The 20,913-nt window shown below is 33.6% G+C and overlaps 1 protein-coding gene across 9 annotated transcripts; it reads left to right on the top strand.

The window, feature by feature from the left end:
- Positions 1-62: 62 nt before the first annotated feature.
- LOC110422438 (serine/threonine-protein phosphatase 4 regulatory subunit-like protein) lies at positions 63-20,440 on the top strand. 9 transcript variants are annotated; one of them, XM_021436341.1, is made up of 8 exons: positions 63-523; positions 1,438-1,507; positions 1,588-1,674; positions 6,526-6,574; positions 6,687-6,783; positions 15,834-15,886; positions 18,605-18,667; positions 19,831-20,440. In XM_021436341.1, the coding sequence occupies exons 2-8, from the start codon at positions 1,440-1,442 to the stop codon at positions 20,095-20,097; spliced, it is 684 nt and encodes a 227-aa protein (XP_021292016.1). In that variant the 5' UTR covers positions 63-523; positions 1,438-1,439; the 3' UTR covers positions 20,098-20,440. The 9 variants fall into 9 exon arrangements, with proteins under 9 accessions (XP_021292016.1, XP_021292015.1, XP_021292012.1 ...); XM_021436340.1 differs by having other exon boundaries at positions 1,428-1,507; XM_021436337.1 differs by having other exon boundaries at positions 953-1,507.
- Positions 20,441-20,913: the final 473 nt, after the last annotated feature.

The raw sequence follows: 20,913 nt of genomic DNA, 5'->3' as shown, positions 1-20,913 counted from the left end.
ACGTCGTTTCTTTCCTTTTCTCTTCGGTTGGAACCTAGATATAAAAGTTATTTGTCTTTCCTCTCTTATTTTCTCTTTTAGCGGCGGACACTTTCCCTTCTCTCTAAAAATCTTTTCCTTTTTCTTGCAAACCCTAGCCCCAACCTTCAAACTCGTCCTTTTCAATCTCTCAAGCGACGACTCTGCTCTATTTCTTCTAAAACCCAAAATTAAGGCTCAAACTTTGTAAAAATTCCACAAAAGAGAGAAAGAACAAAAAAAAAAATCCCCTTGCCTCTCCCAGCTTCAGATTCTTAGGGTTATTTTTTTCTCTTTTTTTTTGTTTTGATTTTGGTTTTTCAGCTGCTAGTAAATTAGTAAATCTAGGGTTTTTGGTTCTTTAGTTTTCAAAAAGAAAAGAAAAGATTTTTTTTAGGGTTTTTCTGATTTTGCCTCTAGGGTTCTTTTTCATTACTGTTTATTATTTATTCTGCTATTCAAGCAGTGGGTGCCATTGGATTCTTTTGATTTTGGCCTCTTCCTAGTAAGATTTCTCTCTTCTCGTAGAAGGCCTTTTTTTCTTATCATAGTACGGTTATTTTGATCCTCTATAGGGCCAACTGCCTTTCAATTTTTTATTTTAGAATGTTCTTCATGTTTATTTTAATTCTAACTTAGTTTTGTTTAATTCTGCTGTTTGATCTATTTTTAGATTGAATTAATTAGTTAAACTTGTTTTTGGGTCATTAGAGAGACTTTAATTATGGGTTTAGAAATTAGAACCTACAGAACATACCAAGGCCCAATACAAGTTTTAAAAAAACTTATAAAATAAATAAAAAAGAAAATATATGCAAAATAAAAGTAAATAAATAAAACAAATAAAAATCATAATAAAAATTAAAATGGTGTCTACACATAACATTCACTCAATAAACCCTAATTTTGTCTCCAAAAACTGAAACCGTTTCAGGAAACGCTAAATCCTCTTAGATCAGGAAGGATTTCCCTAATCCAGCTCCTTGGCGGCTTGTTCTCACTTTGACCCATACATCTGTCTACATTTAATTAGAGGCTTAATCCATATTGTTCTCATTTCTTCCCAAGGTACATCCACTGTCATTTTTATAAATTTAAACATTTGTTTAAGCATTTTGGTACTTTCTTGGCCTCGTTAAGGTACATCCACTATCATTTTTTTTTTGAGTTTTTCTCGTGGATATTTCATGTCCTCTGCTATCTTGAGTGATCCTTTTTGTAGTTGAGAAAAAATGTAGACCAGAGAAGGGGCATTGAGGGGCATAAATGGGTGGAACCTAGATAAGGAGGGGGAAGCGAGTCATAGCATTGGGTTTTGGAGTTTTCTTTTGCTTCATCCTTGATCAACGACATTAAATAGAGTAGAGTTGAAAGGCCTTTTGGAATTTCTGAGTTTGGATTTGGTTTAGCCGTTAGCAGGAATGGAGGCGTCGGCGCTCAAAGAAAATTCTTCCATTGCTACTGACCAAGAGCATGTCTTAAATCATGGGTGAAATTTAAGCTCTTTTGTTGATTGATTTTGTTAATTCCTCCGCTAGCAGGGCTGATCATATTTTCTTGTGATTTTAGAAGCATGGACTCCAACCTTGAGATTGCTCAAGAAGAAGAACAAGTTAGGGGCATATTGCAAGTTGTTTCATCTACTGGAAATTTTTGGTATGACATTTCTTCTTTTTCTTTTGGTATGAATTTGTTGTTAACTCTGTTTATTTATATTTACATATGAATTTGGTATTACCAACTAGGTCCTCAAGGTTAATGGCAATTCTCTGATATATGGGTAACTAAGAAAAGCAGCGAAAACTAGTTAAATCTCTAAGTTATTTTATCCCTCCCAATTAGTATCAGAACAATGCTCTACATTACCTAAACTTCTATTAAAAACTTTTTGGTTTTGCCATTATTTTAAGGGAAGGAAAGATGTAGAAACTTTTAGTTTTGTGGTCAACATTCTCCGCAAAGATTGCCTACATTCATAAGCTTCACATCACCATCTGTAACATAGACTTGGAAGTACAAGAAGTTGAACCACTGCATTACAAAAAGCATATCAACATGTAGAGCATCAGGTGTCTCTGAACGAGGAATAAATTGAGCCAGCATAGATTAAGTCTACCGCCACTAAGAATCATGATCCCTTAAAGTCTTACTTAATCTAAGATTAAAATCAATACTTAGATCCTTCCATGTTTATGTGGTATTGGTAATGACATATGTAGACCAACAAGAATCCTACCAACATGCCTCTTCTATTTAGGTGAATAAAATCTAGGGTAAACTCCTCATAGACCTCTTGTGGTATGATATTTTCTCACATAACACCCAGAGGTTCTTTTTTCCCAAACAAAACCTTGTGTTTTACTATTGTTCCTATAGGGGGTAACAGTTTTAAATTTTCACTAAAAAGATAAAGACCCTTAATTTCCACTAGAAAGACGATAAGACCCTAATATTTAAAGGTCTTATTTTTTACATTTGAGCCCTAAATTCCCAAATTCTTCTTCTCAATAACATATACAGTAGTATGTATTTATGTACCTTTGCAAAATTAGATGCCATTTGATTGAGTAAAAAGTGGCAGTTTAAAGGAGCCTTTTTTAAAATATCAGTAATATCTTTATAGTTTAGTAATATATTTTTATTTCTAAACTCACAGTTTTAAATTCAGATTTAAAATCTTCTTTCAATTTGATGACCATTTGGTGTAAGTTTCACTAAAACCATATGCTACTTTGGTAATTTTAACAGACACGTTTTTGCATTATGTTATTTTATTAAAGATAATTGAGGCTATGCTAATGCATGACACTGGTATTTTGACAAATAGTGTGAGCTTATTATGTTACTGGTATTATGTTATTATAGTAAAGATAATTGAGGCTATCCCATTAAAGAACCAACTAAATGATGTCAGAAATTAACAAAAAACTGAAGTTTATTGTCGAAAAAGAATAAGTTTGCAGCATACAGTCCATGTCAGAGAAAAATTTTCAAGGTCTATTTCACTTTTGCCATTAGGAAGCTTGCTCTTCTAGTAACCTGACAGCTGCCAGGAAGATTTTATTGTCCTAAATCAAAAAGTAGCCTTTTTTAAAATTAATAGGGATTCAAGTCTTTTTACATAAAGAAAAAAGAATAAAGGGATTCGGATTTGCTCTAAGATGAGTAAAATTTTTTTGTAGGCAGAAGTGATATGAAGAAAATGAGGTTTGCAGCTTTCTGCAATTTTCATGAATTTTCCTTTATGTCAAATGTATTTTATTGCAAATGGTATCTATGTTCTTGTGCTTAGAGTGTTGACAGTGTTTTTTATTTTGAATTAATAGGTTTGACGTTGTTGCATATTGACATTATAGACCGTATTTTGTTTTAATGTCTACTTCATAAATCATAAAATATTGAAATTGGGAATTTGAGGCTCAAATGTAAAATATAAGGCTTTTAAATATAAGGGTCTTATATTGATACCCCTTGTGGGAACAGTAGTGAAATACAAGTTTTTATTTGCGGTAAAAAGAACCTAAGGGTGTTATGTGAGAAAATGTCGTATCACAAGGGTTCTAGGGTTTGAATCTCTGCATTAGAATTCCTTTTGCTAAGTTGAATATGTTTGCTTTGCTTCATCTACCTTCTTACGTAAACAAGCAATAGGATGGTCTTCCTGTCTAAAAACTCGACCAATTCTGATTTCTGATTATGGCTACAAGCAATTGGTGCTTTGGTATCTTTATCTTGATTTCTTCAAAAGCTTTAGATGCTGCCTGTCCGTTAAAGTGCTCTTTCTTCCTGCTTTTAGTGATAGGTGTAATTTTTGTACTGAAATTTCTAATGAAACATCTATAGAATGTTATCAATCCATGAAAACTTGGTAATTCGTGCAAGGTAGTAGGGGTTTGCCACTCTGTACACAGAGGTCGTCCTTGATTTTTAAATCAGTCTTTCAGTCATCTCTAAGCATGATACATACTTGATGGCCGCTGCTGTTCAAATCTCTCTTGCAAAAGATGATGGAACTAGCCATAAAAGGTTAACATGTCCTCTAGACAAGGAATAGGAAATCTGTACTTGATAGCAATCTTGTTAATAGCTTGGTTGTCCACACTGATGACTAGCATCATGTTCCTTTGGTGCAAGTAAAGCTAGAACAACATGTGGACTCAAAACTTTTACAAGTAAACCCTTGGAAAACAGCCTATCTACTTGCCTCTTTTAAGTTTTATGTTGCTAGGATTCATGCGATGGTCAGGAAGATTAGATAATTGTGACCTCGATATGAGATCAATGATTTGTTAAATATTGCGCAAAAGTAGCTCATTTGGTAACTCCCGTGATATGTGCATCATCTTATTTTCAGTAACAATAACTGGTTTGGGTTTCTATTTTTCTTCGTATTTCTTGAAAAAAAGTGAAAGTCATTGGCCTCATGTTGTTGCCAATGTAAAAAGTGTATTTTATCTCCACTTACTTTTTACACCTTCATCATAAAAGCTAAGGTTGACCAAGAAGGATATGTGCCCCTTGCAGATGAATGATATCACATAGTATGGAATCACGGGAAGCACCAAAACTTAAAAACAAGACATTCTTGGTTTACTGGAAGTGTCGGTTATCCATGCCACCTTTAGTGGTTGAGGTTGAGGTTAAATTCGAAACTTGGGGCCATCTACTATGGATGCTGAAACAACTTTCATGCAACTTACACCTAAATGATAAGTCTTTTAGCTTGATAAACACGATAAATCAAAGTTTTGAATATTGAAGCCCCAGCTGCCTTGTTTTTCAATTTTAGGAGATGCAAGAGAGCATTGAACAATGAACAAAGGAGAAGTTCCCACAACCAAATGAATATTTTTTGTTAATCATTTTTTTTGTTTCTTTGTCCTTGTGATCTATTCCCACAAGCAAGTTACTTTTTCTCACACATTGGTCGCCCATGTGTCCAATTTCTTTACACTTGAAGCAAGGGAACCGTAAAGAAAGAAGAAGCTTCTCGTTAGATCGATTAAAGGACTGAAAAGAGGCTGACTTTGTGCTGTGATTTGCACTAGTAAACCCTTTGTTGATATTTCCATGGCTTGAAGCAAGACTTTCTGAGTTTTTGTGTAGCTTAAGTATTTCTCCACACTGAGTGCTGCTTGGAATGCATCATTACTTATTGTAGATGGGGCTGTCTAAGCAACTCTATTGATTTCAGCTCTTATGCCAACTTTAAATAAGGCCGTTGCTACTTTGGCATATTACACAAACTCACTTCTAATCAGTAGCTCATCAAATCTTTGCCTATACTAAGCTGCTGACCTGCTGGGCACTTCAAAGTAAGGGCTTCTCATGCATTTTGTAAAGATAAGGTGACAAAGTTTTCTTTTAATTTCACTTTCATCTCAGTTCATACACTAAGTTTTTGTGGCTATCTAGCCTTGTTAGTTTCACTGTACACCATGCCACCATATTTTTACCAACCTGGCAAGCTTCCTCTTGGAAAATCTTAAGCTATGAGCAAGCAATAAAAATAGTCTTCATTAGAATCGAGTCAATCGGAAAATACTGTAAAATCAACCTTCAAAATCTAGAATTTGTATCCTGATTTTTTTAGTTATATCTCCAACCACTCAATGATTTTGAGTTGCCTTATTGTTTTGCCTTAGTTATATCTCCATCTTGAACAGCACTTTGGCTTCTGGTTAACCTGCATCACCTCTCAATTGTTACAATTTTTTTTCCATGATCCTGATTGAAAGCTTCAACCTTCTGTGTTTTGACCATTTTTTAACCACAAGTAAAGCAACAATGTCAGGATCTTCTTTTTACTATTTAAGTGGCATCACATGCCAACTATGTGATACATGCAGTGTTGCCCTAGCCATTGCTGCCCCTATACTGCTGTTGCTTTTTGAATTGCTATTGTTGCCACAATTCTATGCTGTCACCACTGCTCCAGCGACGGCCATAATGTTTTTTGTTGCTACTTTTGCTGGCTGCAATATCTACGTAATATTTGCTGCTGTCTCAAATTCACTTACATTTCCTGATTACACATTGATACCCCTAGCATATTGTAAAAATGAAGTTGTTTTAGCTATGCAATGTCTTGTGCTATATGGTAAGATGTTTAAATATGCGGCAAGGGGGTTCTGAAAATGAAATAAAAATATATCTAGCATTAAGTTAATTTCTAATTCAATCAGATTTTCTTGATGTAAACTTATATGATGTTTGACATTGGTAGTTGGTGTCTTAAAATTTTGCCAACATCTAAATTTAATTTTACTTCCAATCATTTAGCTTTGGCAGATTTTTGATAGCATGATGTTGTCTGTCAGTTAACGTGTCCAAAATGCTGTCCATGCAAAACTGATGCTTCCCATAGTTTTATGCATTGTATATTTTGAAAGGCTTTCTTTCTTGTTTATAGGTGTTTTGGGAATATAAAAAAGAAAAAATGCTAATTTTAATGTTTGAAAAGATATATTTACTGCTTATTCTTTTTTTTTTTGTATTTAACTACAGGCATAATTGGGATAAGCTGAAGAGCATGCTGTCCTTTCAGCTGAAGCTGGTATATTTTCTTGGTCTCTAATCTCTTTTATAGTTAGATATAATTGTTTAGATTTTTCTGTAGTAACTTACCTAGATATGATCCCTATTTCTTTCTGTAATTTATCACAAAGGTTTTATCAGAGTATCCTGAGGCAAAGATGACAACTGATCAACAAAATGCTTCATTGGGCGAAACTTACTCAGATCTGGTGAAGCGACTAGATGAAGGTACTTTCTGGATCATGTTTTTTTTATCCATCCCAAATATGAGTAAAATTGCTATATTAAAGCCTCCACATGATCTTAGGAGGAAAAATAAACTCATGAAAGTTGATTAAGAGGGTTGTGTAAGCACACTAGTAGGACATGAATCTATGCTCAAGTCTGGCTATTGCTCTTTTACTTGAGCTTGGATGCAGACAAGAAAGCAGCAATAATCCTTTTGCCTTTTTTTGTGGAGGACATTCTTAGATTGTACAAGTGGGGTTGTAATGTGATTTATGAATCATGAATGCCTTTGAAAAAAAAAAAAACTTGGAACTTTTGTTCTAAAGGACTACGGCCACCTCCCCATTGAGACAATGCCTCATTAGCTATTACTTTTTCGGTGTGTTTGAGATTTGTGAATGCAACATTCAATGGTTGGGTCTCCTTAAGCTTTGTGATTATTAGCTAACTTGGCAATGGCATGTGATTCAAGACATGGTTTAGTGTTCAAAGCTTAGCATTTCGGAATACTTTTTTATATTTTTCTTTTCATTTTTTTTTGATTTACGGAAGCTTTCTTTTGTTCTTTTTCATTTTTACTTGCAATTGGACTGGAAGAGTGATGCTATGTAATTTCAATATATGATACAAATGCTGTGGTTGAGTCAATTTTTGTAGGAGAGCTTTTCACATATTTTTTTGCAAAATTCCACAAATCCTCGTTAGAGTTTAACACTCGTAATTAAAATATCCTCCACAATTCCGATTTTAACAATAAAATAATCTTTTCAAAAAGTTAGAATGAATTCCTTTAGGTTGTCTTTAGTTGCTTAAGATGTTAAATCTTACCTTGTCTGCCTCATCCAATAGACATGATAATGGTAGTAGTTACATGTCAATTCATGTGGCAGTTTCTTGTGTAATTATAATAGTAGTAATTACACCTAAGCATTTGGGTCATTAGTTGTTGCATGACCTTTTTGTCCAACAAGCAGGGTTTGAATCCCTCTTCCCTCAATTAAAAAAAAATTAAACAAAAAAAATGAAGAAAAGTAACTGAAAATAAAATTAACAAAAGAAAGAAAACATCAGCCAAGATTTAAAGTTTCTGCAAAACCAAACAGAAGCTTCCTTGCTAAAACAAACACAAGCCAAACCTTGCATCCCTTTTTCTTTAATTCAAACAGAAATATATCATTTGTGAAAAACGAAAGATAAGACACCCCAATCAAAATGCTAAATACTTGCACAAAAAAAAAATCTTTATGGAAATCCTCCGTTAAGGCTACCAAATCAACCAAATACGTGATGATGCTTCAATTGTACACAAGGATTGTAACATTAGCATTTGGTTTGATAAGGTTAATTATTGTTAAGTAATGATTTTGAACATTGGGCAGTTGCTTCATGTTTGACATAGAACGTCTAGCAGATAATTTCTTAGAGCAAGTTGAGCTTCTAAAAGTATATCGAAAAGCTCAAAAGTCATAAATAGGTATGCTCATAATTTTAATATTTTCCTTCTTTGTTAGGAGTCTATATGGGAATTACTGATATAATAGAATTTCTCTTTTATTTAATTTACTTGTACTAGGACTTTGGGATAGGGATGTTCTAGTTAAGAATTAAATCTCTTGTTAACTACTCTAGTACTAGGATTTAGGCCTATAATGTTATAAATAGGATCTTTAGGTTTAGTTTTTAGGATCATCAAATAATATTACTAAGTTTTCTCCAAAATTTTAGTTTAAGGTTTCAATATTTGAAACTTGATTGTTAACCTTGAAGGCATAGTCAGGTGTTACCCTTTATTTTCACGTTAACTCGTTGCGTCAGTTGGTATCAGAGCCGGAAAAATCATCCAATCTAATGGCAAGTGACCAAGTTATGGTACGCAACGGTTCTCATGGTGAAGATCGGGAAACTGAGACCTTGTGATTTGCAGTGTAAGATCAAGGGGTGGCATTGAGGGCTTTGAAGCAACAAATGAATTGTAGATTCCAGCGTTTGGAATGACACTTTGAAGAAATTGTAGATCGACTTGATGCTCTAGGTGTAGATGCCAACAGAAACCAGAATGAGAAGAGGTCCCGTATCAGAGATGATGTAGCTTGCGGGCAACCTATTTGCAGATCTTTTCCTGCAACCGGGTATAAACAATAGGTCCACATGAAAGATTCTGAAGAGGAAGATGATTATGTTGCAGAAAGATATGCTGGATATGGAAGAAATGATTATGGTAATAGAGATTCTCGCGATTTCAGATTAAAGGTAGATATTCCTTGCTTTAGTGGAAGTCTGAATATTGAAGATTTTTTTTGATTGAATTTTAGAAATAGGTTTTTTGAATGTATAGAAATTTCAGAAAGAAAAGGGTAAGACTTGTTGCTTGTAGATTGAAAGGTGGGGCTTTTGCATGGTGGGAAAGGTTGTAATCTAGAAGGAATCGTGAGCGAAAGCACCAATTAGAACTTGGTATAAGATGAAGCAGTTGTTACAAAAAGATTTTTTTGTCCTGATTATGAGCATAATTTATTCCAGCAAAACCAGAGGTGTCATCGAGGTAAGGAAACTATACATAAATATACTGTAGAATTTATGAGACTAGCAGAGTGCAATGACTTAAGGGAAATTGAAAGGCAACAGGTTGCTAGGTATCGAGAAGGGTTGAAGTCAGTTATCAGAGACAAGATAGGGGTACAGGTATTACGAATACCTGAAGCACAAAATATTACCTTAAAGGCTGAACTGATGTTGTGGGAAAAGAACAGACTTAATTATTCTCGTAAGAGTTACAACAGGGATAATTATAGAGCATTTAACGACAAGAATAAATTAGTTCATGGTAGTTCTGCACGCAATGACTGGTGCAAGGAAGAGAAGGCAATTGGAAAGCAAAAAGTGACAGATGCAAAAGGGCACAAAGCTGCAAATCCCTATGCTAAACTAAATTTAAGTATTTCAAATGCAATCAATATGGTCATAAATCTAGTGACTGCCCTCTCAAAAAAGCAATTCATGTGGTGGAACAAGAAAAAGAAGATGATGAGATATGCTGTGGTCCAGGTGAGGATAATGATGAGTATGAGGATGATGATGATGGCCAGAACTGTGGTGAGAAGAATGATGCCCTCAAAACAAGAGGATAATACTCAACGACATTAATTATCTCAAACTAGGTGCATCATTATTGATCGTTTATTTGACGTGATTATTTAGTGGTAGTTGTGAAAATATTATCGGTAAGGATGTTGTGGAAAGTTTGAGATTTAAAGTAGAGAAACACTCTAATTCATACATTATTGGTTGGATTAAGGCAGCAGGGAAGATTCATGTAACAGAATGGTGTAAGGTGTCTTTTTTTATTGGTAAATACAAAAATGAGGTATATTTTGATATTATGGATATAAATGCTTGTCACCTGTTATTTGGTAAATGATGGAAGAGAAAACACCTATAAATTAGAAAAAGATGACGTAAAGTTTACTTGGAGAATGAGATAGAGATTGGTTTCAAGGAGTCAAAAAAGGTATACACTTTGATTGTGAAATGGGTGTTGGTAATTGAAAAGAATCAGAAAATAGTAGTGCATCCAAAAGCAATCAAACCGTTACTAGCAGAATTCAATGCGGTGATGTTAGAAGATTTACTTGATGGTTTACCACCGATAAGAGATATTAAGCACCATATTGACTTAATTCTTGGTGCTAGTTTGTCAAACTTGCCTTATCATAGGATGAGTCCGAAGGAGAGTGAGATTCTCAAGTTGAAAGTGGAGAAATTATTGTGCAAAGACATATCCGAGAGTGTATTGAGTCCATGTGCAGTTCTTGTTTTATTAACCCCAAAACAAAAAATGGGAGTTGGAAGATGTGTGTGGATAGCCAAGCTATCAACTGAATTACCATTGGATACAAGTTCCCAATTCCCAGGCTAGATGATATACTTGATAGGTTACATGGGGTTAAGATGTTTACAAAAGTTGATCTTCGTAGTGGGTATCATCAGATTCGAATTAGACTTGGGGATGAGTGAAAAATAGATTTTAAAACAAAGGAAGGGTTGTGTGAGTGGCTCGTGATGGCATTTGGTTGACCAACTTGCCTAGTACTATTATGCGATTGATGAATCCGGTATTGAAATCTTTTATTGAAATATTTGTGGTAGTTTATGTTGATGATATCTTGATTTATAGTAGATTGGAAAAGCACTTTTTGCACTTGTGCGAAGTATTGACAGTTTTACAGAAAAATAAGTCATGTGAACTTGACGAAGTGTTGCTTTATCACAAATAAGCTATTATTCATAATCTATGTAGTTAGTGTAGATGGAATTCAGGTAGATGTAGAGAAGATTGGAGCTATTAGAGAATGGCTTACCCTAAAAATAATAACAGAAGTCAAAAGTTTTCGTGGGTTGGCAACATTCTATAGACATTTTATCAGAAATTTCAGTAATGTTGCAGCACCTATTACAAAGTGCCTGAAGAAGGGGAAATTTCAATGAAGAGAATAAGCTGCAACCAGTTTTGCTGTGCTAAAGAAAAAGCTATGTACTGCTCCTATTTTAGCATTACCAAATGTGATGCTAGTGGTGTGGGAATAAGAGCTGTTCTTTCACAAAAAAAGAAACTAATAGTTTTTTTCAATGAGAAGCTCAGTGATTCAAGGTGCAAGTGGACCACATATGACAAAGAATTTTATTCTATTTTGCGTACTTTGAAGAATTGGGAGCATTACTTGGTTGGCGAGAATTTGTTTTGTACTCAGATCATGAGGCATTGAAGTACTTAAATAGTTAGAAATGGATCAATATAGACATACATGGTAGGTGGTTTTATTTTGTGCAGAAGTTTCCTTTTAAGTTAAAGCACAAGGTTGGGGTACGGAATAAAGTAACAGATGCATTGAGTAAACGTGCAGATCTGTTGGTGATAATGAGACAAAGTTGTGGGTTTTGATATAGTCAATGAATTATATCATACAGATGAGGATTTTCTTGATCCATGGAAAAATGTATCACAAATTAACCTGTTGAGGATTTTACGTTCATGATGGTTTTTCAATGCGCGGCAACGAACTTTGCATTCCTAGATTTTTATTGAGAGAAGTTGATTAGAGACTTGCATAGTGGAGGTCTTGCTAGTCATTTATGTCATGATAAAACGATTGCTGTTGTTGAAGAAAGATATTATTGGCCACATCTGAAAATAGATGTAACAAGATTTGTGCAACGATGTTACATATGTCAAACCGCAAAGAGAGTTCCAAAATACTAGTTTGTACATGCCTTTACCTGTTCCAAAAAATATTTGAGAGGATTTATCTATGGATTTTGTTCTTGGTTTGCCTTGAATGAAAAAGGGCATAGATTCTGTTTTTGTTATTGTAGATAGGTTTTATAAAATGGTGCACTTTATCCTTTGCAAGAAGACTTTAGATGCAAGTGGAATAGCCAAAATGTTTTTCAAGGAGGTTGTTTGTCTACATGGTGCGCGTAAAACCATCACTTCAGATTTAGACAGTAAGTTTTTTGGTCAATTTTGGAGGACTTTATGAAAGATGCTTGATTCATCCTTGAATTACAGTAGACAGTAACTCTTGGCAATTTGATTCGCAGTATTTGTGGTGATAGACCAAAGCAATGGGATTTCATATTGACACAAGCAGAGATTGCTTACAATAGTGCTGTTCATAGTGCCAAAAGGAAATCTCCATTTTTTATTGTGTACACAAAGTTACCACAGTATGCTCTTGACATGGTTGAGTTGCCTAAAGTTCTTGCATTTAATGTAGTTGCGGAAAATATGGATAATCAGTTGCAAGATGTTCAAGTAGAGATGAAACAAAAATTAGAGCAAGCTAATGCCAAGTACAAGAAAGCTGTAGATCTACACCCAAAAAGCAGATATTTGAAGTGGGAGATCAGGTGCTGGTGTTTTTGCTAAAAGGAAAGTTTCCAGTAGAGACTTATAGTAAGTTACAATCTAAGTAGTACAGAGCATACTAGATTTTGAAGAAGATCAATGACAATGCATATGTTGTGGATTTGTCAGACAATGGAAATTTTCAAAACATTCAACGTTTTGGATATTTACTCATTTTGTTTATCAAATGAACCCTTGCATCTAGATATACAAGTTAACTCGAGATTGAGTTTTTCTCAAGAGGATGGGACTGACGTAGAACATCTAGCAGATAATTTTCTTGGAGCAGGCTGAGCATCAAAAGTCAAAATGAAAAGTCCAAAAATCATAAATGGGCATATTCATAATTTTAATATTTTCTTTGTTAGTTGGGAGTCTACACATGAATTACAAGCATAATAGAATTTCTCTTTTATTTAATTTACTTGTATTAGGACTTTAGGATAGAGATGTTCTAGTTAGGAATTAAATCTTTTGTTAATTACTCTAATTGTACTAGACAACCAGAAATATAGTTTTACTAAGATTTAGGGCTATAATGTTATAAATAGGACCCTTAAATTGAGTTTTTAGAATCACCAAATAATATTACTATGTTTTTCTCTCAAAGTTGAGTTTAAAGTTACAATATTTGAAGCTTGGTTATTAACCCAAAGACATAGTAAGGTGTTAGCCTTTATTCCCACTTTAACTTGCTGTGTCAACGTTTGGCACAATGCTATTATGTTTGAAATTAGCAATATAATTCATGAGAGTGAGTGCATTGAGGGTTTCAAAAAGGGATTGAATCTTGTGACATGCGGTGTGACAAGTAGAGTGCATAATTGCACATTTTAAACTTTCGGTATCAAATGGAACATTTGACTACAACGCGTGTACCAAATGTGTTATTAACCCATTTGGATATCTTGATCTTTTGGTGCTACTATTGATTTTATGATATAAATTTGATAGTAGACTACTTATGAAGTTATTTACGTGGTGAGGATAGTAGGAAAGAGATAGCTCAAAGGGACAGAAAGAGGAAGAAAGGAAATGGAAAGAAGTTGGGTTGGCTTTTCAATTCTTTTCATTTTTCATAAGAATTGTTTGTAATTCATTTATGTATTAGTTTCCCTCACATTTGTCACGTTTAGTTCAATATACATCAGCCATTGACTAGTAGTTCTGAAAGATGGAGCAAGTATTCTAAAGGTTAAGAAACACTAGCCAGGCCATTCTAGTTAAATGATAGGATACGTTTCTTGCTATCGACCTCAAAGTTTGAAAAGATTTTTGGAAGATTCAAATTAACTCTATAACGCTAGATATTGTTCCAGTGGTTGAAAAAATAGATCATCGTATGAAACTTCTTATTACAAAAAGTGAACTACTATCAAAAGTAAAGTTGAAGCATTTCTATCATATATTTGGAGCACTTATCAGCCATGACTCTCCTCTCTAGGTTAATAAAGTTTTCTAGAGATTTTGCACAATGAAGATGGCTGTAAATAAAACCAAAGGTGCAAGATTCTATGGGAAGTGCAATGATCTACAATTGGAAGCTGAAATATTGCTCTAAAGGACAATAATGCTGCAACGGCTGTAGGATGCCACTTTTCAATTAGGAAAGTATCCGCATGAGCACTTTATTGCACCTCTTCTCCTCCTTCAAGCTCCAGCAGTCATGCCGCATTGCATTCTAGACTTGAAACTCTCTCTCTCTCTACCTCACACGCACACACACTCACATTGACTAAATAAGTTGTGATTGAATTTTTTTCATTCCCATTTTGAGCCAAAGCTCTTATTTGATGGAAATTGGGAAACCCAACTCTCGCCCTTTCTGTCTCTCTGGCACAAAGGCTTACACACAGTTTAACTTCGTTGTTTTAGTTTTCAGCAACAGCTACTATTTGGCAAGAGCTGAAAAGCCAAACACTCATCAAGAGTGATGGTGTAATGATAGAAATTAAGCATTTGAGTGAAGAAGTTGACTTTGAATGTCTATTGTTATTTTAGATAAATAATTCATGCACCTGTAATTAAGGATAAGGTAATCTTGCCCCTTGTTGGTCCTCCAAGTTACTTTAGAATAATAGGTTGAGAAAGGCTCATGTCCAAAGGTGCTTTCCTTGTTGGAAAATTGTAGAATTGCGGTATGCTTTTGTAATTGTCCAAAGGTAATCTTACAACCATAGTTTAGCTGCTGCAATAGGCTATGAATTTTCTTCAACTCTATTTGTGCTGGAGGGGAGGATCATGCTAGAAGTGCCTAAGAAAGCCCATTCCTGTGTCCTTATTCTTGCCAATGGCCGCTTTCTACTTCTCCTTTGTTAATTTTAGTTTACTGCTATACAACTCTAGAATTTCCCAGGCATTTGCTATGGGTGGATTGCATGTTTTTTGTTGCTGCATGTGAATTTGTTGACAATGTTGAAGTTGATTTTTGAAGGAGCTGCTACAGCAACAGATGATATTCATAGGGATATGTGATACTTTTAAATGTTTTTCTCATTGAATTCTTCAGCAGGCAAATAGCAAGAGCTCTTCTTGTAAAAGCATGTTATATTTTCTCTGTATTTGATGGCTACTCTAGAGGGGATTACCTAATGTTATAAAGGATGGAAGTTTAATGATCTTTATGTGGTGATTACACTAGAGTCCAAATTCGTGACTATAGGTGATTAAATGAAGAATAATTTGCTCTCTCTCACTACCTCTTTGAAAATAGGAAAGCAAGAAGATGGTGTTTCTGTTAGAACCTATAAACAACCTTTTTTGCCTTTGGGCTGTTTTAACTTTTTATCGTGTATTAGATCATCATGTGTTAACTGCTAGGACTTTTCAACAGTTCTTCTTTCCTGCCAATAATACTGCATTCCTACCTCCCCCACAAGTAAGGGATAAAAGAAATCTGCTACTCAAGAAGAATAATGATAATAGCAAACATGCAAATTTGTATTTATAGGTGGCACAAGGAGAAACCATGATGGAAAGCCGAGATGAATCTTGTGTGTTGCTTTTTTGATGATTTTTTTGTATTCATTGTAGTGTTTAAAGTCTACTTTGATAATGTGAAGCAATTATTGAAATTCTTGTTTGTGATTTTTAGGATTTGTAGTCTCATCTTGTTCTTGTATTCAAATGTCTTTTCTGTTTGCAGAGCTTCATAGTTTTAATGAGGGCCCGCCGTTTACCCTTCAAAGAATCTGTGAGGTGATTACTTTGTTTTGCATTATATACCATAAATTTTACTAAAATTCCATGTTGTTGTTTGTATTCTCTTCATCGACCACTTTCATTTTACTTTACTGTAAGTGTAATTATTCAGATTCTTTGGTTTATTTGCATTTAAGACAAATCAATTTTTGGGTATGGCTATAGTGTAAAACTACCAACTAGATTCGATTAGCAATAAGTGGAGATATGAGGGAGGCTTAGCTTTGGAATCCCCCTGTGAAATGCAGGTATAAAACCATAATGGTTCCCAAACCAAATCCTTTTTAACCTTGCTGCTCCTTATGTGTAGGTTGAATAGAATCAATTCCCTGAGGGCAACAATTTAAAAACAGGACAACATACCAGTTGAAAGTCTAGCACTGTGATAAAGCATTGAGTGACAGGATTGTGTTTTGTGTTTTATCTTTCAACGTGAGTAGAGAAGGCCCATTGACCATATATATGTGTCTTCGAAGACCGATTACACAAGTTTAGGACTGACTTATGTACATGAATTGCAAGAACATATGCATTGAGTACCTTCATCAATCAGTCTAGATTAATTTTAGCTTTATCTTTCTTATCTTGAATCAAGCTGATCTATCTTGATTCTAGCTTTAATTGTGTTGATTGAATCTTGCCAATTGTTTCCATACTTGAGTTATCTATGATATATGTGTACAGAACTTTTGCTTAACAAAAAAGGACATCTTTATTCCTCTTATTTCTAAATTGTCATTTATATAATTTTCCTCTATTATAATTTTCAATTATAACAATAAATCTAAACAACTAAATCACCTTTTTGGTCACCTAACTTTGAAACATAACATTTTAGTCATCAATGTTCATAAGTGTTGTTTTGGTTATTTAGCCATTAAAAGATAAATTTGCTATCTGACATTCCACATCACCATAACTTGCCAGGTGGCATATTCACGTCGAAGGTGACCAAAACTTTATCTGTCATAGTTGGGTAACCAAAACAGAAAATCACAAAAAATTAAGTGATCAAAAAGGTAATTTACTCTAAATTCTCTCATAGTTTAGTTCTTTTTTGCTTTTAATTCTCTCTAATAACTTGTAGATTAGAATGTTTATTGAATAAATGCTGTTAAAAAGAGCAATAAATGTCCTGCTGTTTCGATTCTTTCTTTTATTAAGTACTCTTTATCAGTCCACTAACATACTTGGTAAAGAAAAGGGACAAAAACAGAGGAGAAAAAGAAAATAGAAGAATAAAAGAAAACAAAAACAAAAGTGGAGACGAAAAAATTAATTTTATGGTATAGAAAATAATTTAAATTCAATAAAATTTGATAATAATAGTAATAGTAAAAGACATACACAAATAGGGGAAAATGAGATATATTATGTATTGCTCACTTAATTTTTTGAGATTTTTTATTTTGATCACTAACTTTTCAACATTTTGTATTTGCATCACCCGACTATGAAAGATGATGCTCCGGTTGCTTTCAATGTGAATGTGCCTTATGACAAGTATGGTGATGTGGAATGCCAACTGGTAGGTCTGTTTTAACAGTTGAGTGACCAAAATAATAACATTTATAAACATCAATGACCAAATGTTATCTTTCAAAGTTAGGTGACCAAAATAAAAAATCTTGAAAAGTTAAGTGATCCAAAAGGTAATTTACTCATTATAAATTATTAATAATAAGATTTATTTGGTGTATAGATAAGATTACTAATTTAATTGAATCACTTTCATTAGGAAATGATTTACTTGGCTTGGAATTCTTTGTTCATTATATTTCTAAATTGTAGCCATATTAAACATTTATATTTATATATTATTTAAAGATAAATTAAGATATAGATATTCACATGCACTGTACCTGATAATATAAACTAATTTTCGATTAAAGTCCATTTAAAACTTAGAAAAGCTTGCCTTGAATATAAGGTAACAGCAAAGTTTCAAGCAAATTAATTCAGGATATAACACTGCATAACAAAGGAAAGTGAATTTTTGAAACCGTCAAATGTGCAACATGATGTAAGGTACTGAATAGTTGACACTTTTCGAGGGTTCTCTTCATTCAACCGTTTTATAAATAGTAGGGTCGTATGTTGGCTTTAACAAGTTCTAGGTTGAAGGATGTTAGATTAAAACCCTCTTTTTTTGGCCATATTCTTAAAACCATTTTTCTGGTGATAGTAACTATGCATTTATTTTCATTTTTAAAGATTGTTATTGTTGTTCCAACTTTTTATTATTTTTAAAATTTTCTGAAGTATTTAAATCAAGCTTTAGAATTAGCCACTTGAGGCTTGTAATTTTAAAGTTCTAAATTAAGCCTTAAATAATCATACAATTATGCAGAAGCCTGTGCCTATTTCATTTGTTATCTGTCTGTTTTAGGTTAGTGATTAAGAGAACCTTATACAGTGATTATTATAGTCTGAAACTATATCTTCAAGCCCGAATTTCATGTTAGATTGGTCATATAAAGTGTTTTTGGTATCTTATACTTCTGCATTTCATTTCCTCCATTTCTTTCCAATAACAATTAAAGTACATTTGTCTTCTTGTGCATGATTCCATATACATTTGGTTTTGAATTTTGTCCATGTACTTTCAGAAAATGTTTGGGTCTCTAGTTATTCTTTGATTTGTTAATAAATGCTATGCTCTTGACTACTACCAAAATTTACCTTTTCTTTTGGCATGAATGCTATGCTCAACAGATCCTGCTGACTGCAAGAAGCATCTATCCAAATCTCTCAAAGCTTGCCCTAGCACTAGAAAAGGTATGGTACTAAAAACTTCCAATAATTTTGTTTCCTTGCTATATCTATAAGTGTCTCTGTTACTCTATCTCTCCACCTCAATTCTTCTATGAGTTTTAGAATTAGTTGCAGGAGCTACTTTCATCTTGAATTAACTAAACTTTACCTACCGGGGGTTGAATATTTAATTGAGTCAATCTGCATTGGACATGATTGACTTCTTATATATATTTCTTTTCCAAATATTTCTGAAATATGGTTGGCCTCATAACTGTCCGTTCAATGGGAATCAGTTCTCTTTTTCATACACTTCAGCTTCAATCATATTGATTGAAAGCTTTGGAGACCTGAATTGTATTAATTCCACTTCCAGTGATTCGTGAACCTTTTATAAGTGATGATTGTGTTGATGTATCTTTAATTAGTTTGGTCATGCCTGTCAATTCCTTAAAATTGTCCAATGGATGGAAATATGCTATTTGAGAGATTAAGTTATCTAAGATGTTTTTTTATATTTTACGGATTTGATTGTAATCTACATATATTTAGGCTATTTTAGTTTATTTAGATTATTCTACATTAATTAGTAAAGTCTTTTACTTTTTTTTAATTATTAGTGTTTTAGGGTTGTATTCGTATTATGCATTTTATTATTGTGTTGGTTTAGTTATAAATACCAATGTTATTTTAATTTCAAGTAGGTTTTGGATGAATATTTGAGATTTTGAAATTCTGAATTTGAGATTTTCTCCTTAGATTGATTCTTTTCAGATTTTCTCCCGAGTCTTCTATTTCTTTACCTATTTCCACTGTTTCTCCCTAATGGCTTCTATCTCTGATTTTCCTTCTGAATTTCTATTATCTATCTCTTTTCCTTGTTCCAAATCTAAGTCCAAATGAATTTGTGATACTGTTTCCCTTGATAAGTTGTCAATGTTATATGCATGATAGATGCTTTTCAAATAGATTTTAATAGAACAAAAGGTGTGGAAGAAATTGGAAAATCAAGGATATTAGTAAACTAATGTGGGCTGTGATTAAAGATTTAATGAAGTGCAAATTTACTGTTAACCAGCTAGTCAATGATTTGAATTTGATTTTATCATTCCATTTGTCCATTTTCTTTCTTTCTATTTCTTTTATGCCTTGTGTTAGGTCATGATTCATCTTTTAATACTTTGTAGAATTTGCTAGTAACCTCTACATTGACAGTCTGCACCAATCCTTATCCACAAATGATGCGAAATCCAGAACCAGAGAAGGCAAGTGAGGAAGCTCAACCACGGTCTGATCCCATCCAAAATGGGGTTGAACCTGTGGTGGGAGACAGGGATGAGGTAATGACAGAGGTGGAGGAGGCTGATATTGAGGATATGACTATTGACATGGATGCCTTCCAAGAAATGGTTGGATCATCAGAAGCAAATTCCACAGTAGCTGGGAATTCTTAGGTTGAAAGCCCTTTCGACCCCATAAACAACTTAATTCTTCAAGCTTTTGGGTCCACATGCTGCTAATGTAGAGGTGCAGATTTCTTGAATGGTGTGACTATTCTGTTTGTATTTAGGTTACTATTTGGACGAAATTTTCAGGAAGACAGCAGAAATGGTTACAGCTTATGGTCCTTAAGGTGTCTCCCTAGATGCTGTACTTGTAAGATTGTCCACATGTACCAAGGACTATTTAGCAATTTATGAAAAATTATATAAGCTTATGATCGTGGTGAGACACCTGAGGTGGTAATGAATGATGTAAATGGAGCTGAATGTTCAATTGAAGCTATCGTTGTTTAAATCACGGTTTTGCATTTTGATTGTTGTTTTTTTACTTATTTAATTAGTGGTTCGTCTCATTACTTTCTATTCATATAGTACTTTTATCATCTTTTATATTCATGGTGAGCCTTGCGTGGATTGTAGTGGTCCAAAAGCAAGGAGGTTGAATTTTTCAATCAGGACGAGGTGCGTTTTCAGTTATTACAAATTTGTAATTTGATTCAAGGATTATTATTATTTTTATTATTATTATTATTACATACAAATAGATTTAAATGGCTTGATTTGAGTAAAGTTGAAATCTCAAATAAATAACCTTTGTTTCAGGGTGATATCACGCAAATCAACAATAAGAGAAGCAAGTGTCTCAACAGTTGCATTTTTATGAAAAACTACCGCCAATATATATAAGAGGCCATTCATAGAGATGAAAGCAAAGTAATTTATTATTTTAGATATAAAAGGTTTTCCAAATATCATAGATTGTTTACG

Source organism: Theobroma umbraticum, unplaced genomic scaffold (assembly GCF_002168275.2).
Source record: "Theobroma umbraticum cultivar Fairchild unplaced genomic scaffold, ASM216827v3 scaffold_146.0, whole genome shotgun sequence".
Classification (NCBI taxonomy): Eukaryota; Viridiplantae; Streptophyta; class Magnoliopsida; order Malvales; family Malvaceae; genus Theobroma; species Theobroma umbraticum.
The sequence above is the reverse complement of the archived record's forward strand: the minus strand, read 5'-3'. Positions and strand labels throughout refer to the sequence as shown.